At 42.7% G+C, this 19,151-nt stretch overlaps 1 protein-coding gene across 1 annotated transcript in view; it reads left to right on the top strand.

The window, feature by feature from the left end:
• Positions 1 to 19,151, top strand: part of LOC109897193 (sec1 family domain-containing protein 2-like) — a 78,700-nt gene that overhangs the window by 22,073 nt on the left and 37,476 nt on the right. The window contains exon 4 of the mRNA XM_031833513.1: positions 16,762 to 16,938. Within this exon, the coding sequence (XP_031689373.1) occupies positions 16,762 to 16,938 (177 nt within the window). The remainder of the gene's footprint in view (positions 1 to 16,761; positions 16,939 to 19,151) is intronic.

Raw genomic sequence — 19,151 nt, 5'->3', positions numbered from 1 at the left:
TCCAATGCAAAATGTGTTTACTCGAATTGAGCAACTTAACTGGCTGGTTGAGATGTTTGCAATGTATTATTTATCAAAGTGTAATTAATGCAAACCAAAATTCTTCATTAATGGCCTATACTGAGGCTAAAACATATTTAGCCTATACTGAGGCTAAAACATATTTAGCCTATACTGAGGCTAAAACATATTTAGCCTATACTGAGGCTAAAACATATTTGGCCTATACTGAGGCTAAAACATATTTGGCCTATACTGAGGCTAAAACATATTTGGCCTATACTGAGGCTAAAACATATTTGGCCTATACTGAGGCTAAAACATATTTGGCCTATACTGAGGCTAAAACATATTTGGCCTATACTGAGGCTAAAACATATTTGGCCTATACTGAGGCTAAAACATATTTAGCCTATACTGAGGCTAAAACATATTTAGCCTATACTGAGGCTAAAACATATTTGGCCTATACTGAGGCTAAAACATATTTGGCCTATACTGAGGCTAAAACATATTTGGCCTATACTGAGGCTAAAACATATTTGGCCTATACTGAGGCTAAAACATATTTGGCCTATACTGAGGCTAAAACATATTTGGCCTATACTGAGGCTAAAACATATTTAGCCTATACTGAGGCTAAAACATATTTGGCCTATACTGAGGCTAAAACATATTTGGCCTATACTGAGGCTAAAACATATTTGGCCTATACTGAGGCTAAAACATATTTGGCCTATACTGAGGCTAAAACATATTTAGCAGATTTTTTTTCTTGTTGTGCCAGTTAAAGGGGTCTGAAGCGGACGGTAAACATACTAGATGTACTCATAACATACACATACTGTACACTCAAACTCCAATTTGATTAATTTACACTACTGTTCAAAGTTTGGGGTCACTTAGAAATGTCCTTGTTTTCCATGAGAACATACATGAAATGAGTTGCAAAATGAATAGAAAATATAGTCAAGACGTTGACAAGGTTATAAATAAGGATTTTTAATTGAAATAATAACTTTGCTTTCATCTAAAAAATCCTACATTTGTAGCAATTACCGCCTTGCAGACCTTTGGCATTCTAGTTGTCAATTTGTTGAGGTAATCTGAAGACATTATACCACATGCTTAGTGAAGCACCTTCCACAAATTGGATTGGCTTGATGGGCACTTCTTACGTACCATACGGTCAAGTTGTTCCCACAACAGCTCAATACGGTTGAGATCTGGTGACTGTGCTGGCCACTCCATTATAGACATAATACCAGCTAATTGCTTCTTCCCTAAATAGTTATTGCATAGTTTGGAGCTGTGCTTTGCGTCATTGTCCTGTTGTAGGAGGAAATTTGCTCCAATTAAGTGCCGTCCACAGGGTATGGCATGGCATTGCAAAATGGAGTGATAACCTTCCTTCTTGAAGATCCCTTTTACCCTGTAAAAATCTCCCACTTTAGCACCACCAAAGCACCCCAAGACCATCGCATTGCCTCCACCATGCTTGACAGATGGCGTCAAGCACCTCTCCAACATATTTTCATTTTTTCTGCGTCTCACGAATCTTGTTCTTTGTGATCCGAACTTCTCAAACTTAGATTTGTCTGTCCATAACACTTTTTTCCAATCTTCCTCTGTCCAGTGTCTGTGTTCTTTTGCCCATCTTAATCTTTTATTTTTATTGGTCAGTCTGAGATATGGCTTTTTCTTTGCAACTCGGAGTCGGAGCATCCCGGAGTTGCCTCCTTCACTGTTGACGTTGAGACTGGTGTTTTGCGGATACTATTTAATGAAGCTGCCAGTTGAGGACTTGTGAGGCATCTGTTTCTCAAACTAGACACACTAATGTACTGGTCCTCTTGCTCAGTTGTGCACCGGGGCCTCTCACACCTCACCTCTTTCTATTTTGGTTCGAGCCAGTTTGCGCTGTTCTGTGGAGGGAGTAGTACACAGCATTGTACGAGATCTTCAGTTTCTTGGCAATTCTCGCATGGAATAGCCTTCATTTCTCAGAAGCAACAATAGACTGACACGTTTCAGGAGAAAGTTATTTGATTCTGGCCATTATGAGCCTGTAATCAAACCCACAAATGCTGATGCTCCAGATACTCAACTAGCCTAAGAAGGCCAGTTTTACTTATTTTTTAATCAGAACCACAGTTTTCAGCTGTGCTAACATAATTGCAAAAGGGTTTTCTAATGACCAATTAGCCTTTTAAAATTATAAACTTGGATTAGCTAACACAACGTGCCTTTGGAACACAGGATTGATGGTTGCTGATAATGGGCCTTTGTACATCTCTGTAGATATTCCATAAAAAATCTGCCGTTTCCAGCTACAATATTCATTTTACAATATTAACAATGACTACACTGTATTTCGGATCAATTTGATGTCATTTTAATGGACAAAAAAAATAGCTTTTCTTTCAAAAACATGGACATTCCCCAAACTTTTGAACGGTAGTGTAGGAGGTGCATGCATGAATTATATGTAGTATGCTATGTACACACACACACACACACTGGGCTGATACAGAATGTATATTGGCATGTGGCAGGTCTGTTTGCAGCGGTAATAGAGGGGCTCTGTGGTCCTGCTGCTGCTGTAATCACAGAGGTAAGCAGGCTCACTTAACAAGCAGGTTGGAATATATGACAGGGGGTCCCACACACACACATGCAGTATGCTGCCGCCATGGTGGTTTCCTTTTACACATCTGTGTCTGAGAGCAGCATCGTCGTATCCTTCTAATTCTGGGTGGCTTGCTCTCTTATGGGTTTATTTAGAAAAACACCTCAGAGGGAGAGGGTAGTAAAGAGGGAGAAAGATAGATTTATACGAGCGGGAGAGAGGGAAATAGAGAGAGAGGGAGATAGGGAGAGAGGGAGAGATATGTTGGTATAGCAGTAAGCTGTTGCTCCCCTCTGACAGCCTGTTGACTTAGCCTGTGTCCAGGCAAGAGGGAAGTGCCAAAGCCTTGACAAACTGGATCTTTATACCTCCCTGGCAGAGGACCAAACCTCCACTCCCCTCCTACCCCTCACAGTGTCCGTCCTGCCCCCACACTGTTCCCATCATGCCCACCAGCACTGTGGAACGCCACATTCTAGCCCTGGTCTAATGCCTGTGTGGTCACATGACAAGGGAGAAAACAGAGCTGTAAGTTAGGCAGATTTCACACTGACTGCTCATTCACACATACTGTAGTAGTATCCATCCAGACGCTCGCCTGGGCTGTAGCTACATATGAGGACCGAGCTCCGGAACCACCTGAGGTGAATGAAGCAACAGCAACCAATGTGATAATGGCTGGGGTCATTTTTGCTTGTTTCTGCTGTTCTCCTAATGCAGTGTCTTCAGAAAGTATTCACACACCTATTTTGACATTTTGTTTTGTTACAGCCTGAATTAAACGTTTTAAAAAATGTTGTCACTGCCCGAACACAATACCCCATAATGTCAAAGGGGAATTATGTTTTTCTAAATGTTTACAAATTAATAAAAAATGTAACGCTGAAATTTCTTCAGTCAATAAGTATTCAGCCCCTTTGTTATGGCAAGCCTAAATAACTTCAGGAGTAAAAATGTGCTTAACAAGTCACATTAACAAGTTTCATGGACTCATAAGTCTACTTACTGTACCCCACATAAACAATTATCTGTAAGGTCCCTCAGTCCTGCAGTAAATTTCAACCACAAAGACCAGGGATGTTTTCCAATGCCTCGCATAGAAGGGCACCTATTGGTAGATGCGTTTAAAAAAAACTGACCTTGAATATCCCTTAGAGCATGGTGAAGTTATTATTTACACTTTGGATGGCGTATCAATACAGCCAGTCACTACAAAGATACAGGTGTCCTTCCTAACTCAAGTTGCTGGAAAGGAAGGAAACCAATTAGGGATTTTACCATGGTGACTTTAAAATAGTTAGAGTTTAATGGCTGTGATAGGAGAAAAGAGAGCATATGTGGGGTGGCCAGTCCTCTTCTGGCTGTGCCGGGTGGAGATTATAACAGAACATGGCCAAGATGTTCAAATGTTCATAAATGACCAGCATGGTCGAATAATAATAAGGCAGAACAGTTGAAACTGGAGCAGCAGCACGGCCAGGTGGACTGGGGACAGCAAGGAGTCATCATGTCAGGTAGTCCTGGGGCATGGTCCTAGGGCTCAGGTCCTCCGAGAGAGAGAGAAAGAAAGAGAGAAGGAGAGAATTAGAGAACGCACACTTAGATTCACACAGGACACCGAATAGGACAGGAGAAGTACTCCAGATATAACAAACTGACCCCAGCCCCCCGACACATAAACTACTGCAGCATAAATACTGGAGGCTGAGACAGGAGGGGTCAGGGGACACTGTGGCCCCATCCGAGGACACCCCCGGACAGGGCCAAACAGGAAGGATATAACCCCACCCACTTTCCCAAAGCACAGCTCCCACACCACTAGAGGGATATCTTCAACCACCAACTTACCATCCTGAGACAAGGCTGAGTATAGCCCACAAAGATCTCCGCCATGGCACAACCCAAGGGGGGGCGCCAACCCAGACAGGATGGCCACATCAGTGAATCCACCCACTCAGGTGACGCACCCCTTCCAGGGACGGCATGAGAGAGCCCCAGTAAGCCAGTGACTCAGCCCCTGTAATAGGGTTAGAGGCAGAGAATCCCAGTGGAAATGGGGGAACCGGCCAGGCAGAGACAGCAAGGGCGGTTCGTTGCTCCAGAGCCTTTCCATTCACCTTCCCACTCCTGGGCCAGACTACACTCAATCATATGACCCATTGAAGAGATGAGTCTTCAGTAAAGACTTAAAGGTTGAGACCGAGTTTGCGTTTCTGACATGGGTAGGCAGACCGTTCCATAAAAATGGAGCTCTATAGGAGAAAGCCCTGCCTCCAGCTGTTTGCTTAGAAATTCTAGGGACAATTAGGAGGCCTATGTACGGTATGTACGGCAGGACCAAATCAGAGAGATGGGTAGGAGCAAGCCCATGTAATGCTTTGTAGTTTAGCAGTAAAACCTTGAAATCAGCCCTTGCTTTGACAGGAAGCCAGTGTAGGGAGGCTAGCACTGGAGTAATATGATCACATTTTTTGGTTCTAGTCAGGATTCTAGCAGCCGTATTTAGCACTAACTGAAGTTTATTTAGTGCTTTATCCGGGTAGCCGGAAAGTAGAGCATTGCAGTAGTCTAACCTAGAAGTGACAAAAGCATGGATTTAATTTTTCTGCATCATTTTTGGACAGAAAGTTTCTGATTTTTGCAATGTTACGTAGATGGAAAAAAGCTGTCCTTGAAATGGTCTTGATATGTTCTTCAAAAGAGAGATCAGGGTCCAGAGTAACGCCGAGGTCCTTCACAGTTTTATTTGAGACGACTGTACAACCATTAAGATTAATTGTCAGATTCAACAGAAGATCTCTTTGTTTCTTGGGACCTAGAACAAGCATCTCTGTTTTGTCCGAGTTTAAAAGTAGAAAGTTTGCAGCCATCCACTTCCTTATGTCTGAAACACATGCTTCTAGCAAGGGCAATTTTGGGGCTTCACCATGTTTCATTGAAACAGCTGTGTGTCATCCGCATAGCAGTGAAAGTTAACATTATGTTTTCGAATAACATCCCCAAGAGGTAAAATATATAGTGAAAACAATAGTGGTCCTAAAACGGAACCTTGAGGAACACCGAAATTTACAGTTGATTTGTCAGAGGACAAACCATTCACAGAGACAAACTGATATCTTTCCGACAGATAAGATCTAAACCAGGCCAGAACTTGTCCGTGTAGACCAATTTGGGTTTCCAATCTCTCCAAAATAATGTGGTGATCGATGGTATCAAAAGCAGCACTAAGGTCTAGGAGCACGAGGACAGATGCAGAGCCTCGGTCCGATGCCATTAAAATGTCATTTACCACCTTCACAAGTGCCGTCTCAGTGCTATGATGGGGTCTAAAACCAGACTGAAGCATTTCGTATACATTGTTTGTCTTCAGGAAGGCAGTGAGTTGCTGCGCAACAGCCTTTTCCAAAAATTTTGAGAGGAATGGAAGGTTCGATATAGGCCGATAGCTTTTTATATTTTCTGGGTCAAGGTTTGGCTTTTTCAAGAGAGGCTTTATTACTGCCACTTTTAGTGAGTTTGGTACACATCCGGTGGATAGAGAGCCGTTTATTATGTTCAACATAGGAGGGCCAAGCACAGGAAGCAGCTCTTTCAGTAGTTTAGTTGGAATAGGGTCCAGTATGCAGCTTGAAGGTTTAGAGGCCATGATTATTTTCATCATTGTGTCAAGAGATATAGTACTAAAACATTTGAACGTCTCTCTTGATCCTAGGTCCTGGCAGAGTTGTGCAGACTCAGGACAACTGAGCTTTGAAGGAATATGCAGATTTAAAGAGGAGTCCGTAATTTGCTTTCTAATAATCATAATCTTTTCCTCAAAGAAGTTCATGAATTTATCACTGCTAAAGTGAAAGTCATCCTCTCTTGGGGAATGCTGCTTTTTAGTTAGCTTTGCGACAGTATCAAAAAGGAATTTCGGATTGTTCTTATTTTCCTCAATTAAGTTAGAAAAATAGGATGATCGAGCAGCAGTAAGGGCTCTTCGGTACTGCACGGTACTGTCTTTCCAAGCTAGTCGGAAGACTTCCAGTTTGGTGTGGCGCCATTTCCGTTCCAATTTTCTGGAAGCTTGCTTCAGAGCTCGGGTATTTTCTGTGTACCAGGGAGCTAGTTTCTTATGAGAAATGTTTTTAGTTTTTAGGGGTGCAACTGCATCTAGGGTATTGCGCAAGGTTAAATTGAGTTCCTCAGTTAGGTGGTTAACTGATTTTTGTCCTCTGACGTCCTTGGGTAGACAGAGGGAATCTGGAAGGACATCAAGGAATCTTTGTGTTGTCTGTGAATTTATAGCACAACTTTTGATGTTCCTTGGTTGGGGTCTGAGCAGATTATTTGTTGCAATTGCAAACGTAATAAAATGGTGGTCCGATAGTCCAGGATTTTGAGGAAAAACATTCAGATCCACAACATTTATTCCATGGGACAAAACTAGGTCCAGCGTATGACTGTGACAGTGAGTGGGTCCAGAGACATGTTGGACAAAACCCACTGAGTCGATGATGGCTCCGAAAGCCTTTTGGAGTGGGTCTGTGGACTTTTCCATGTGAATATTGAAGTCACCAAAGATTAGAATATTATCTGCTATGACTACAAGGTCCGATAGGAATTCAGGGAACTCAATGAGGAACGCTGTATAGGGCCCAGGAGGCCTGTAAACAGTAGCTATAAAAAGTGATTGAGTAGGCTGCATAGATTTCATGACTAGAAGCTCAAAAGACGAAAACGTCATTTTTTTGTTGTTGTGTAAATTGAAATTTGCTATCGTAAATGTTAGCAACACCTCCGCCTTTGCGGGATGCACGGGGGATATGGTCACTAGTGTAGCCAGGAGGTGAGGCCTCATTTAACACAGTAAATTCATTAGGCTTAAGCCATGTTTCAGTCAGGCCAATCACATCAAGATTATGATCAGTGATTAGTTCATTGACTATAATTGCCTTTGAAGTAAGGGATCTAACATTAAGTAGCCCTATTTTGAGATGTGAGGTATCATGATCTCTTTCAATAATGACAGGAATGGAGGTGGTCTTTATCCTAGTGAGATTGCTAAGGCGAACACCGCCATGTTTAGTTTTGCCCAACCTAGGTCGAGGCACAGACACGGTCTCAATGGTGATAGCTGAGCTGACTACACTGACTGTGCTAGTGGCAGACTCCACTATGCCGGCAGGCTGTCTGCTGCCTGGCCTGCACCCTATTTCATTGTGGAGCTAGAGGAGTTAGAGCCCTGTCTATGTTGGTAGATAAGATGAGAGCACCCCTCCAGCTAGGATGGAGTCTGTCACTCCTCAGCAGGTCAGGCTGTATATGTATATATATATATATATAATGTGTGTATACAGTATATCACAAAGTGAGTACACCCCTCACATTTTTGTAAATATTTGAGTATATCTTTTCATGTGACAACACTGAAGATATGACACTTTGCTACAATGTAAAGTAGTGAGTGTACAGCTTGTAAATTTGCTGTCCCCTCAAAATTACTCGACATACAGCCATTAATGTCTAAATGTCCAAATTGGGCCCAATTAGCCATTTTCCTTCCCCGGTGTCATGTGACTCGTTAGTGTTACAAGGTCTCAGGTGTGAATGGGGAGCAGGTGTGTTAAATTTGGTGTCATCGCTCTCACACTCCCTCATACTGACTGGTCACTGGATGTTCAACATGGCACCTCATGGCAAAGAACTCTGCACAAAATAATAGTTGCTCTACATAAAGATGGCCTGGGCTATAAGAAGATTGCCAAGACCCTGAAACTGAGCTGCAGCACAGTGGCCAAGACCATACAGCGGTTTAACTGGACAGGTTCCACTCAGAACAACCTTAATGCAAATTAATGACTTAAAAATCATACAATGTGATTTTCAGGATAAAAAAAAAAAAAGAATTACATGCTTTGTAAGTAGGAAACACTGCCAATTTTGCAGGTTATCAAATACTTATTCTCCCCACTGTATATATATGTATGAATACTTTTTGAAGGCACTGTAGCATTTGAGAGTTTTTAAATAGTATAGAAATGCAGTATTACTGATGGGCATGATGGGTACCTGCCCAGGGGCCACAACCTCCAGGGGGTCCCCATTTGATTTTGTTAGTAACTCTCACTCAGATATCATATTAATAAAAAATGGCATGGCATAAGTCGTGTGTTCATGTGTCAGTCTGAGGGTGTTCAGTGTTGTTTTTTGGGTGTTTTAACCCTGAGTCATTTTGACAGCGTTGGTTTGTGTGTGTGTGTGTGTGTTGCAGTAGAAGAGAAAAGTGTTGACAGGACCTGTGCTGGCTCTGTAGCATATGGCCTAATTCCCCCAGTGTATTGTGGAATTTTTCACTTTGCAGAAATAGTTGACTATGGCAGATACTCGATTGTACACGTACACACACTCACACATTTGCAGCCAAACCAATGCATCAAAAAGAAGAATCACAACACACACCTCGCACATTAGTAACAGGAGAAAAAGGACTAGGCTACACATATATTCTGAACATAAGACATGCTGTATGCAGCGACATAATCTCTCTCTTGCTGCTTTACTCATTTATACACACACACACACAGGTGCGGCGATGTGACTGAGTGTGTTGTGTGTGCTGTACTCTACTGTACAGTCTGGGAGCAGGCCCAGTGATATGTCCATAAATAAAAGCCCCTGCTCCTTCCTCTGCTCCAGGCAGCACCGTGAGTTACGACCCTGGACTGTGAGTGAGGCAAACCACTGGAAAGCTTCATGTTCAAACAGCCAGAACTTCTAAGCCCCTGAGTCACCCACACACTCCACCAAAAATGCAAGTCATCCTTCTGGTTCAGTTTCAGGGTTAATAATGTTTGGCCCTTGGCCTTGTAGCATTGTTCAGGGGTTGACTCATGGTTGATCCTCAAACTCATTGTGTGCCTCTCTCATTTTCTGTTTTTTTCACTGGCTTGTACTTCCTCTCACACTGTGTCTCCACCCCCGGGTTAGATTATGGTTGTCCCTCAGTATCTTGCGCTCCCAGGCCTATTCTAGGGCTAAATTATGTTTGGCCCTGGCTGTGGTTCTCCTCCCCGCTTCTGGGCTGAGTTATGGTTGGCACATCAGGCTAAATGATGTTTGAGTATACTGCCAGGCTTTTTTTACTGCCACGGTTCGGTGCTGTTCACAATTTGGCTTTTCACTGTCTGGATATTCCTGGACCCGGGTCCATTCCTCCATTCTGTTTTAATGTTGGAAAGGTAACCTGATTCGCTTTTGTACACATATCTTCCATTCTGCCCGTTGGTGCCACACAGAGAGCACAGCACGTAGGTTGATTTAGGAAGGTGAGGAGACCACATTACCCAGCAGGCTGAGTTTCAACCGTCTTTAGTGCTGTCAACTTTACTCAGCACCAGACTAGGATGCTTTCTGGGAATAGGAGTCCTTTGTTAGGTTCATGCTGCCATTCTAACCGGTCTTGCCGAAAACTGAACACATTTTATCATCCATTCCAGCATTTACCCCTCAGTCCTGAGACCCAAGCAAAAATGACCTTTTCATTTGTCTGACTTTCATTTATCCAGCCCCTATATTTAGCCTCACAGTGGAGTGTGAGGCCCTTTTCTTTTTAGGACAACCAGGGCTACAAGTGGAACACAAAACAATTTGATATAAACAGTTGCATTCATGAGTTTTATTGACAATCATCAATAAAAAATGTAAGGTCCCACAAAGCAAAAACCTGATAAAACTGAACTCGTATTAAGTTCAGAAATTGTTTGATGAATATCCAACTAGCCAGTGACAACTGTGTAGAGTTTGGAGATTGTGACAGCAGCTATGTGAGCTTAATAGAGTCAATCAATCAATCACATTTATTTATCAAGCCAGCATCAGCAGATGTCACAAAATTCTATACAGAAACGCAGCCTGTGGGATTTCCTATGATATTATATGTAGAAGAACCCCTTACAACTCTTGTGTAGCTTGTGGGCATCATATAGCAAAACATTACATGTTTGTGAGAGTCTCAGCTTTTCATGGATGGCTTTTAATAATGTGTAGCTCAAACTCTTCAGACATTTTTATTTAAAAAAAATAAAGACCTGGTCCGGGCCCTTTCGGGATCCGCCCTTGTCACACAAACACCACTCTAGCTCAGCCCCTGTTAATCACACAGACTAAGGGTTGGTATCTACGGATTTAGAAGAAGCACCCAGAAGTAGGTAGCTCAGACACACTATGTTCAAAATGGGTTAGATGTTACATCTTATGGTGGAACTCATTGGTGTAATATCAACAAAGTCAAGTCGTTACATCTGTACTTGACATGACTCCATTCATTTATATTTTACATTCTGGAAAGTTGTCTAATTTTTCATCCCTCCTGTCTGTTTCTCCTCCAGTCATGTTTTTGGCCGCACTAAAGAAAACATTGGCCATGTAGTCCAACAGGAAATACTCCCTCATCTGTTCATGGCTCTGAATTTCAACATGAAGAATTGGGCTTTATGAGGAGTTCATGTGTACCCCTCTACTCTCGCCGCTAGCCCTGGGGTCGCCCTGTCCCCCCCCCCCCCCCCCCCCATTCCTCCTGTGTCTCTGTGGATCCTCCGTGGAGGAGAGGTGGGTCTTGGTGGGAGCACTAACCCTGCTTCACTCTGACAGCTCTGCAAATAATCAGAGACAACCTCTGATTCACAGTCACACTCTGAGACAGCCTTACAGGACCTTATCAGTTGTGCACGCACTCACATTCTCACAGACACACATTCCATCACACACTATGGTGTACATAAACATAGACTCTCACACTTTAACAACACCACTTCAAGTTACAGATGCACACTTGCACAGAGTATGCAGCATACCCAATACATGATTATGGCTGAGGTTCTCACAGCACATCTCCTCCAAGCTTCTCTCCTCTACCTGTGGAGTCTGGATCTCTGATTCCATACAGTGTTGTTCCCATCAGGATATTAGGAAAAGTGGTTGTCTGTCAGTGGGTGGGTGGGTCTGTTAAGTGACTATCATCTATTAGTTCAGCTAACTTTACCTTAACAGGCTGCCACCCCAGGCAGACTAGTATGAGTATTCTAGTGTGTATGCACTGAACCATAGCATACCATGTGATCGTTTGTTTGATCAATTGGTTCATTTAAGGACTATGAATATACAGTGGTTCCTCCTTTTAAAAGTTGCAGCGTACTGCGGCGCAGCTTGCATGGGCCGCAGAATTCTATGGCACGTTAGTTTTACTAGCATTCCAGTGGTTGGCAACGTGCCAACCATTAATGCTAGTTAGGGCTAGTTTGACCACCAGAGGGCATCTTTGAGAAGCATTTGGTAGCCTTCAATAATGGCTGTACTAGAGAATGCGGACATGCGGGAGACCGGGGTTCAATTCCCCGAAGAGGACGAAGGACTAGGCTATCCTTGTAAATAAGAATTTGTTCTTAACTGATTCCGTATGTGTTATTTCATAGTTGTGATGTCTTCACTATTATTCTACAATGTAGAAAATAGTCAAAATAAAGGAAAAACCCTGCAATGAGTGGGTGTGTCCAAACATATGACTGGTACTTGCTTAATTAATTTGATTAATAGTATGGTGTTTCTATTCCAAGAAAAATAAAAAACCCTCTGGGTTTCCGTTAGGATGGAATGGACGGTCGGGAGTACAGCACTGGGCTATTTACGGGCAGGGCACGTGGGAGACCGGGGTTCAATTCCCAACGGAAGGAGTAGGCTGTCCTTGTACATTTTTCTTTATTTTATTTCACCTTTATTTAACTAGGTAAGCTAGTTGAGAACAAGTTCTCATTTACAACTGCGACCTGGCCAAGATAAAGCAAAGCAGTGTGACAGAAACAACAATATAGAGTTACACATGGAATAAACAAGCGTACAGTCAATAACACAATAGAAAAAAAGAAAGTCTGTTTACAGTGTGTGCAAATGGCATGAGGAGGTAGCCAATAAATAGGCCATAGTAGCAAAAAAATTACAATTTAGCAGATTAATACTGGAGTGATAGATGAGCAGATGATGGCATGTAAGTAGTGATACTGGTGTGCAAAAGAGCAGCAAAGTAAATAAAAACAATATGGGGATAGGTAGGTTGGGTGGGCTATTTAGAGATGGACTATGTACAGCTGCAGCGATCGGTTAGTGTCACCACCGATAAAGTGTCACTACCGATAAATCTACGATAATCGATCATTTCAATAAGCATTTTTCTACGGCGGGCCATGCTTTCCACCTGGCTACCCATACCCCGGCCAACAGCTCAGCACCCCCTGCATCAACTTGCCCAAGCCCCCTGCTTCTCCTTCACCCAAATCCAGACAGCTGATGTTCTGAAAGAGCTGCAAAATCTGGATCCCTACAAATCAGCTGGACTAGACAATCTGGACCCTCTCTTTCTAAAATGATCCACCCGAAATTGTTGTAACCCCTATTACTCTCCTGTTCAACCTCTCTTTTCTATTGTCTGAGATCCCCAAAGATTGGAAAGATGCCTTGGTCATCCCCCTCTTCCTTCAAAGGAGGAGAAACTCTAGACCCAAACTGTATAGACCAATATCCATCCTGCCCTGCCTTGCTAAAATCTTCGAAAGCCAAGTTAACAAACAGATCACCCCGACCATTTCGAATCCCACCATACCTTCTCCACTGTTCAATCTGGTTTCCGAGCTGGTCATGGGTGCACCTCAGCCACGCTCAAGGTCCTAAACGATATCATAACCGCCATCGATAAGAGACAATACTGTGCAGCCGTCTTCATCGGCTTTCGACTCTGTCAATCACCGCTTTCTTATCGGCAGACTCAGTAGCCTTGGTTTCTCAAATGACTGTGTCGCCTGGTTCACCAACTACTTCTCAGATAGAGTTCAGTGTGTCAAATCTGAGGGCCTGTTGTCTGGACCTCTGGCAGTCTCTATGGGGGTGCCACAGGGTTAAATTCTCGGGCGACTCTTTTCTCTGTATACTTCAATGATGTCGCTCTTGCTGCTGGTGATTCTCTGATCCACCTCTACGCAGACTACACCATTCTGTATACATCTGGCCCTTCTTAAGAAACTGTGTTAACAAACCTCCAAACGAGCTTCAATGCCATACAACACTCCTTCCGTGGCCTCCAACTGCTTTTAAATGCTAGTAAAACTAAATGCATGCTCTTCAACTGATTTGTTCCCTGCACCCGCCTTCCCGACTAGCATCACTACTCTGGACGGTTCTGACTTAGAAGATGTGGACAACTACAAATACCTAGGTGTCTTGTTAGACTGTAAACTCTCCTTCCAGACTCACATTAAGCATCTCCAATCCAAAATTAAATATAGAATTGGCTTCCTATTTCGCAACAAAGCCTCCTTCACTCATGCTGCCAAACATACCCTCGTAAAACTGACTGTCCTACCGATCCTTGACTTCGGCGATGTCATTTACAAAATAGTCTCCAAAACTCTACTCATCAAACTGGATGTAGTCTATCACAGTGCCATCCGTTTTGTCACCAAAGCCCCATATACTATCCACCACTGCGACCTGCATGCTCTCTTTGATTGGCCCTCACTACGTATTTGTCGCCAAACACACTGTCTCCAGGTCATATATAAGTCTTTGCTAGGTAAAGCACCGCCTTATCTCAGCTCACTGGTCACCATAGCAACACCCACCCATAGCACGCTCTCCAGCAGGTACAGTGCCTTGCAAAAGAATTCTCCCCCCTTGAACTTCGCGACCTTTTGCCACATTTCAGGCTTCAAACATAAAGATATAAAACTGTATTTTTTTGTGAAGAATCAACAACAAGTGGGACACAATCATGAAGTGTAACGACATTTATTGGATATTTCAAACTTTTTTAACAAATCAAAAACTGAATAATTGGGCGTGCAAAATTATTCAGCCCCCTTAAGTTAATACTTTGTAGCGCCACCTTTTGCTGCGATTACAGCTGTAAGTCGCTTGGGGTATGTCTCTATCAGTTTTGCACGTCGAGAGACTGAAATTTTTTCCCATTCCTCCTTGCAAAACAGCTCGAGCTCAGTGAGGTTGGATGGAGAGCATTTGTGAACAGCAGTTTTCAGTTCTTTCCACAGATTCTCGATTGGATTCAGGTCTGGACTTTGACTTGGCCATTCTAACACCTGGATATGTTTATTTTTGAACCATTCCATTGTAGATTTTGCTTTATGTTTTGGATCATTGTCTTGTTGGAAGACAAATCTCCGTCCCAGTCTCCGGTCTTTTGCAGACTCCATCAGGTTTTCTTCCAGAATGGTCCTGTATTTGGCTCCATCCATCTTCCCATCAATTTTAACCATCTTCCCTGTCCCTGCTGAAGAAAAGCAGGCCCAAACCATGATGCTGCCACCACCATGTTTGACAGTGGGGATGATGGTGTGTTCAGGGTGATGAGCTGTGTTGCTTTTACGCCAAACAAAACGTATTGCATTGTTGCCAAAAAGTTCAATTTTGGTTTCATCTGACCAGAGCACCTTCTTCCACATGTTTGGTGTGTCTCCCAGGTGGCTTGTGGCAAACTTTAAACGACACTTTTTATGGATATCTTTAAGAAATGGCTTTCTTCTTGCCACTCTTCCATAAAGGCCAGATTTGTGCAATATACGACTGATTGTTGTCCTATGGACAGAGTCTCCCACCTCAGCTGTAGATCTCTGCAGTTCATCCAGAGTGATCATGGGCCTCTTGGCTGCATCTCTGATCAGTCTTCTCCTTGTATGAGCTGAAAGTTTAGAGGGACGGCCAGGTCTTGGTAGATTTGCAGTGGTCTGATACTCCTTCCATTTCAATATTATCACTTGCACAGTGCTCCTTGGGATGTTTAAAGCTTGGGAAATCGTTTTGTATCCAAATCCGGCTTTAAACTTCTTCACAACAGTATCTCGGACCTGCCTGGTGTGTTCCTTGTTGTTCATGATGCTCTCTGCGCTTTTAACGGACCTCTGAGACTATCACAGTGCAGGTGCATTTATACGGAGACTTGATTACACACAGGTGGATTGTATTTATCATCATTAGTCATTTAGGTCAACATTGGATCATTCAGAGATCCTCACTGAACTTCTGGAGAGAGTTTGCTGCACTGAAAGTAAAGGGGCTGAATAATTTTGCACGCCCAATTTTTCAGTTTTTGATTTGTTAAAAAAGTTTGAAATATCCAATAAATGTCGTTCCACTTCATGATTGTGTCCCACTTGTTGTTGATTCTTCACAAAAAAATACAGTTTTATATCTTTATGTTTGAAGCCTGAAATGTGGCAAAAGGTCGCAAAGTTCAAGGGGGCCGAATACTTTCGCAAGGCACTGTATATTTCGCTTGTCATCCCCAAAGCCAACACTTAATTTGGCCGCCTTTCCTTCCAGTTCTCTGCTGCCAAAAATCACTGAAGCTGGAGTCTTATATCTCCCTCTCTAACTTTAAATACAGCTGTCAGAGCAGCTTACCGATCACTGTACCTCTACACAGCCAATCTGTAAATAGCACACCCAACTACCTCATCCCCATATTGTTATTTATCCTCTTTCTCTTTTGCATCCCAGTTTCTCTACTTGCACATCATCATCTGCACATCTATTACTCCAGTGTTAATGCCAAATTGTATTTATTTCTCCTCTATGGCCAATTTATTGACTTACCTCCCTACCCTTCTATATTTGCACACACTGTACATAGATTTTTCTCTTGTGTTATTGACTGTACGTTCGTTTATGTGTAACTCTGTGTTGTTGTATGTGTCGCACTGCTTTGCTTTATCTTGGCCAGGTCGCAGTTGTAAATGAGAACTTGTTCTCAACAGGCCTACCTGGTTAAATAAAGGTGAAATTAAAAATAAGTAAGTAATAAGTAATACTGAAGTCGTGCACAATTATCAGTTTCTTTTTAGGTTCATGTCGCCAATTCATTGTCAGTTAGAGACACAGTAGGACCCAAAAGCATAATCAGTGCTCTAACTCCCCCTTGCGCTGGTCTGGAGCAGTGAAGTGGTGACGCAAGGTACCGTACTAAACCACAAATTACCTCTGAATCCCGCGGCATAAGCTCGCAATTGTTAAAGGAGGAACCACTGTATAAATAGGAAATTCATATAATTTCCTCATGTCTGATGTCTATGTTGTTGTCCCCCTTTCAGGCCGTGTAACCCCGGAGCAGCTGTGTTCCTACGTGCAGCTGTTTAAAAGTAGCTGGGGGGGCTCTAGAGAGTCACTGTGGGGTGCTCCAGCTGGGCCTGGCCACCGCCCAGACCCTCCGCCACCCCACCCTGCCACGCTGGGACACCTGCCTGGCTTTCGAGAGACTGCTGCTGCAGGTACTGCATGTACACTATACACACCGATCCCGATCACACCCAATTAGGCCTAACTTTTTACGGGTATAAGGCCCTTTCGGCAAATCCGACCATGACTCCTTCTTGCTTCTCCCTGCCAACAAACAAAAACTCAAGGGAAGTTCCGGTGTTGAGTTCTGTAAAGTATTGGTCAGACCAATCAGAATTCATGCTCCAAGACTGTTTTGATCATGTGGACTGGAATATGTCCCGATCGCATCTGAAGATGGCATCAATGAATTTGCAGACTCAGTCACCTGATTCATAAAAAAAATGCATGGATGTGATGCTGACAGTGTCTTTCAAAACTTAACCAAATCACAATCTGTGGATCGATAGCAGCCTTGTAGAAAAACTGAGAGAGAGAGTTACTGGGGACAATAGTATGGTTAACCTCTCTAGGGTACGTGGGACGGTAGCGTCTCACCTGTCAACTGCCAGTGAAACTGCAGGGCGTAAAATTTTTTAAAACAAACATACATGTATTTTACACCATTTTAAAGATAAAATTCTCTTTAAACCAGCCACAGTGTCTGAAAATGCTTTACAGCGAAAGCACCACAAATGATTATGTTAGGTCACCACCAACTCACAGAAAAACCCAGCAATTTTTCCAGCCAAAGAGAGGAGTCACAAAAAGCAGAAATATAGATCAAATGAATCACTAACCTTTGATGATCTTCATCAGATGACACTCATAGGACTTCATGTTACACAATACATGTATGTTTTGTTCTGTAAAGTTCATATTTATATCCAAAAATCTGAGTTTACATTGGAGCGTTATGTTCAGTAGTTCCAAAACATGCAGTGATTTTTGCAGAGAGCCACATCAAATTACAGAAATACTCATAATAAACATTTGATAAAGATACGACTATTATACATGGAACTTTAGATAAACATCTCCTTAATGCAACCGCTGTGTCAGATTTTTTAAAAACTTTACAGAAAAAGCAAACCATGCAATAATCTGAGTACAGCGTTCAGACGACAAAATCAAGCCAAATTGATATCCGCCATGTTGGAGTCAACATTAGTCAGAAATAGCATTATAAATATTCACTTACCTTTGATGATGTTCATCAGAATGCACTCCCAGGCATCCCAGGTCCACATTAAATGTTTATTTTGTTCGATAATGTCCATCATTTATGTCCAAATACATCCTTTTTGTTAGCCCGTTTGGTAAACAAATCCACACTCACGAAGCACGTCCACCAGTTGCAGACGAAATGTCCAAAAGTTCCATTACGGTCCATAGAAACTTGTCAAACTAATTATAGAATCGATCTTTAGGATGTTTTTAACATAAATCTTCAATAATATTCCAACTGGAGAATTCCTTTGTCTCTAGAGACGCAATGGAATAGAGCTCGCTCTCACAGGAGCGCGAGTCTGATGTCGAGGTTGCTGGCAGACACCTGACTCAATCCCCTCCCATTCAGCCTCACTTCACAGTAGAGGCATCAAACAAGTTTCTAAAGACTGTTGACATCTAGTGGAATCCTTAGGAATTGCAACATAACCAATATCCCACTGTAAATTCAATAGGGGCTGAGTTAAAAAACTACAAGCCTCAGATTTCCCACTTCCTCGTTGGATTTTTTCTCAGGTTTTTGCCTGCCATATGAGTTATGTTATACTCACAGACATCATTCAAACAGTTTCAGAAACTTCAGAGTGTCTTCTATCCAAATGTACTAATTATATGCATATTTCATAAAGAATTCCCAATACTGCCCCCTACCCTAGAGAAGTTAAATAGTACTAATACGACCTACGCAGATTGATCAAGATGGCGAAACAGAAGTATAGGGACAAAGTGGAGGAGGAATTCATCAGGTCAGACACAAAACATATGTGGCAGAGGCTCCTAGCGATCACGGATTATAAAAAGAAAACCAGCCACATCGCGGTCACCAACGCCACCATACCGGATGAGTTAAACACCCTTTTCTCACGATTGGAGCACAATGACCCTGAGCTGCCGATGAGAGCCCCTGATGACAATGTGGGCTACATACTCACAGTCCCCGCTGAGGACATACAGGGCCTTCGGAAAGTACTCAGACCCCTTTGCTTTTTCCACATTTTGTTACGTTACAGCCTCATTCTAAAATGGACAAAATAAAAAACAATCCTCAGCAATCTACACACAATACCCCACAAAGCGAAAACAGGTTTTTAGAGAT

The sequence above is a fragment of the Oncorhynchus kisutch genome, linkage group LG10 (assembly GCF_002021735.2).
Source record: "Oncorhynchus kisutch isolate 150728-3 linkage group LG10, Okis_V2, whole genome shotgun sequence".
In the NCBI taxonomy this organism is placed as follows: domain Eukaryota; kingdom Metazoa; phylum Chordata; class Actinopteri; order Salmoniformes; family Salmonidae; genus Oncorhynchus; species Oncorhynchus kisutch.
This window is presented reverse-complemented; position numbering and strand designations above follow the sequence as displayed.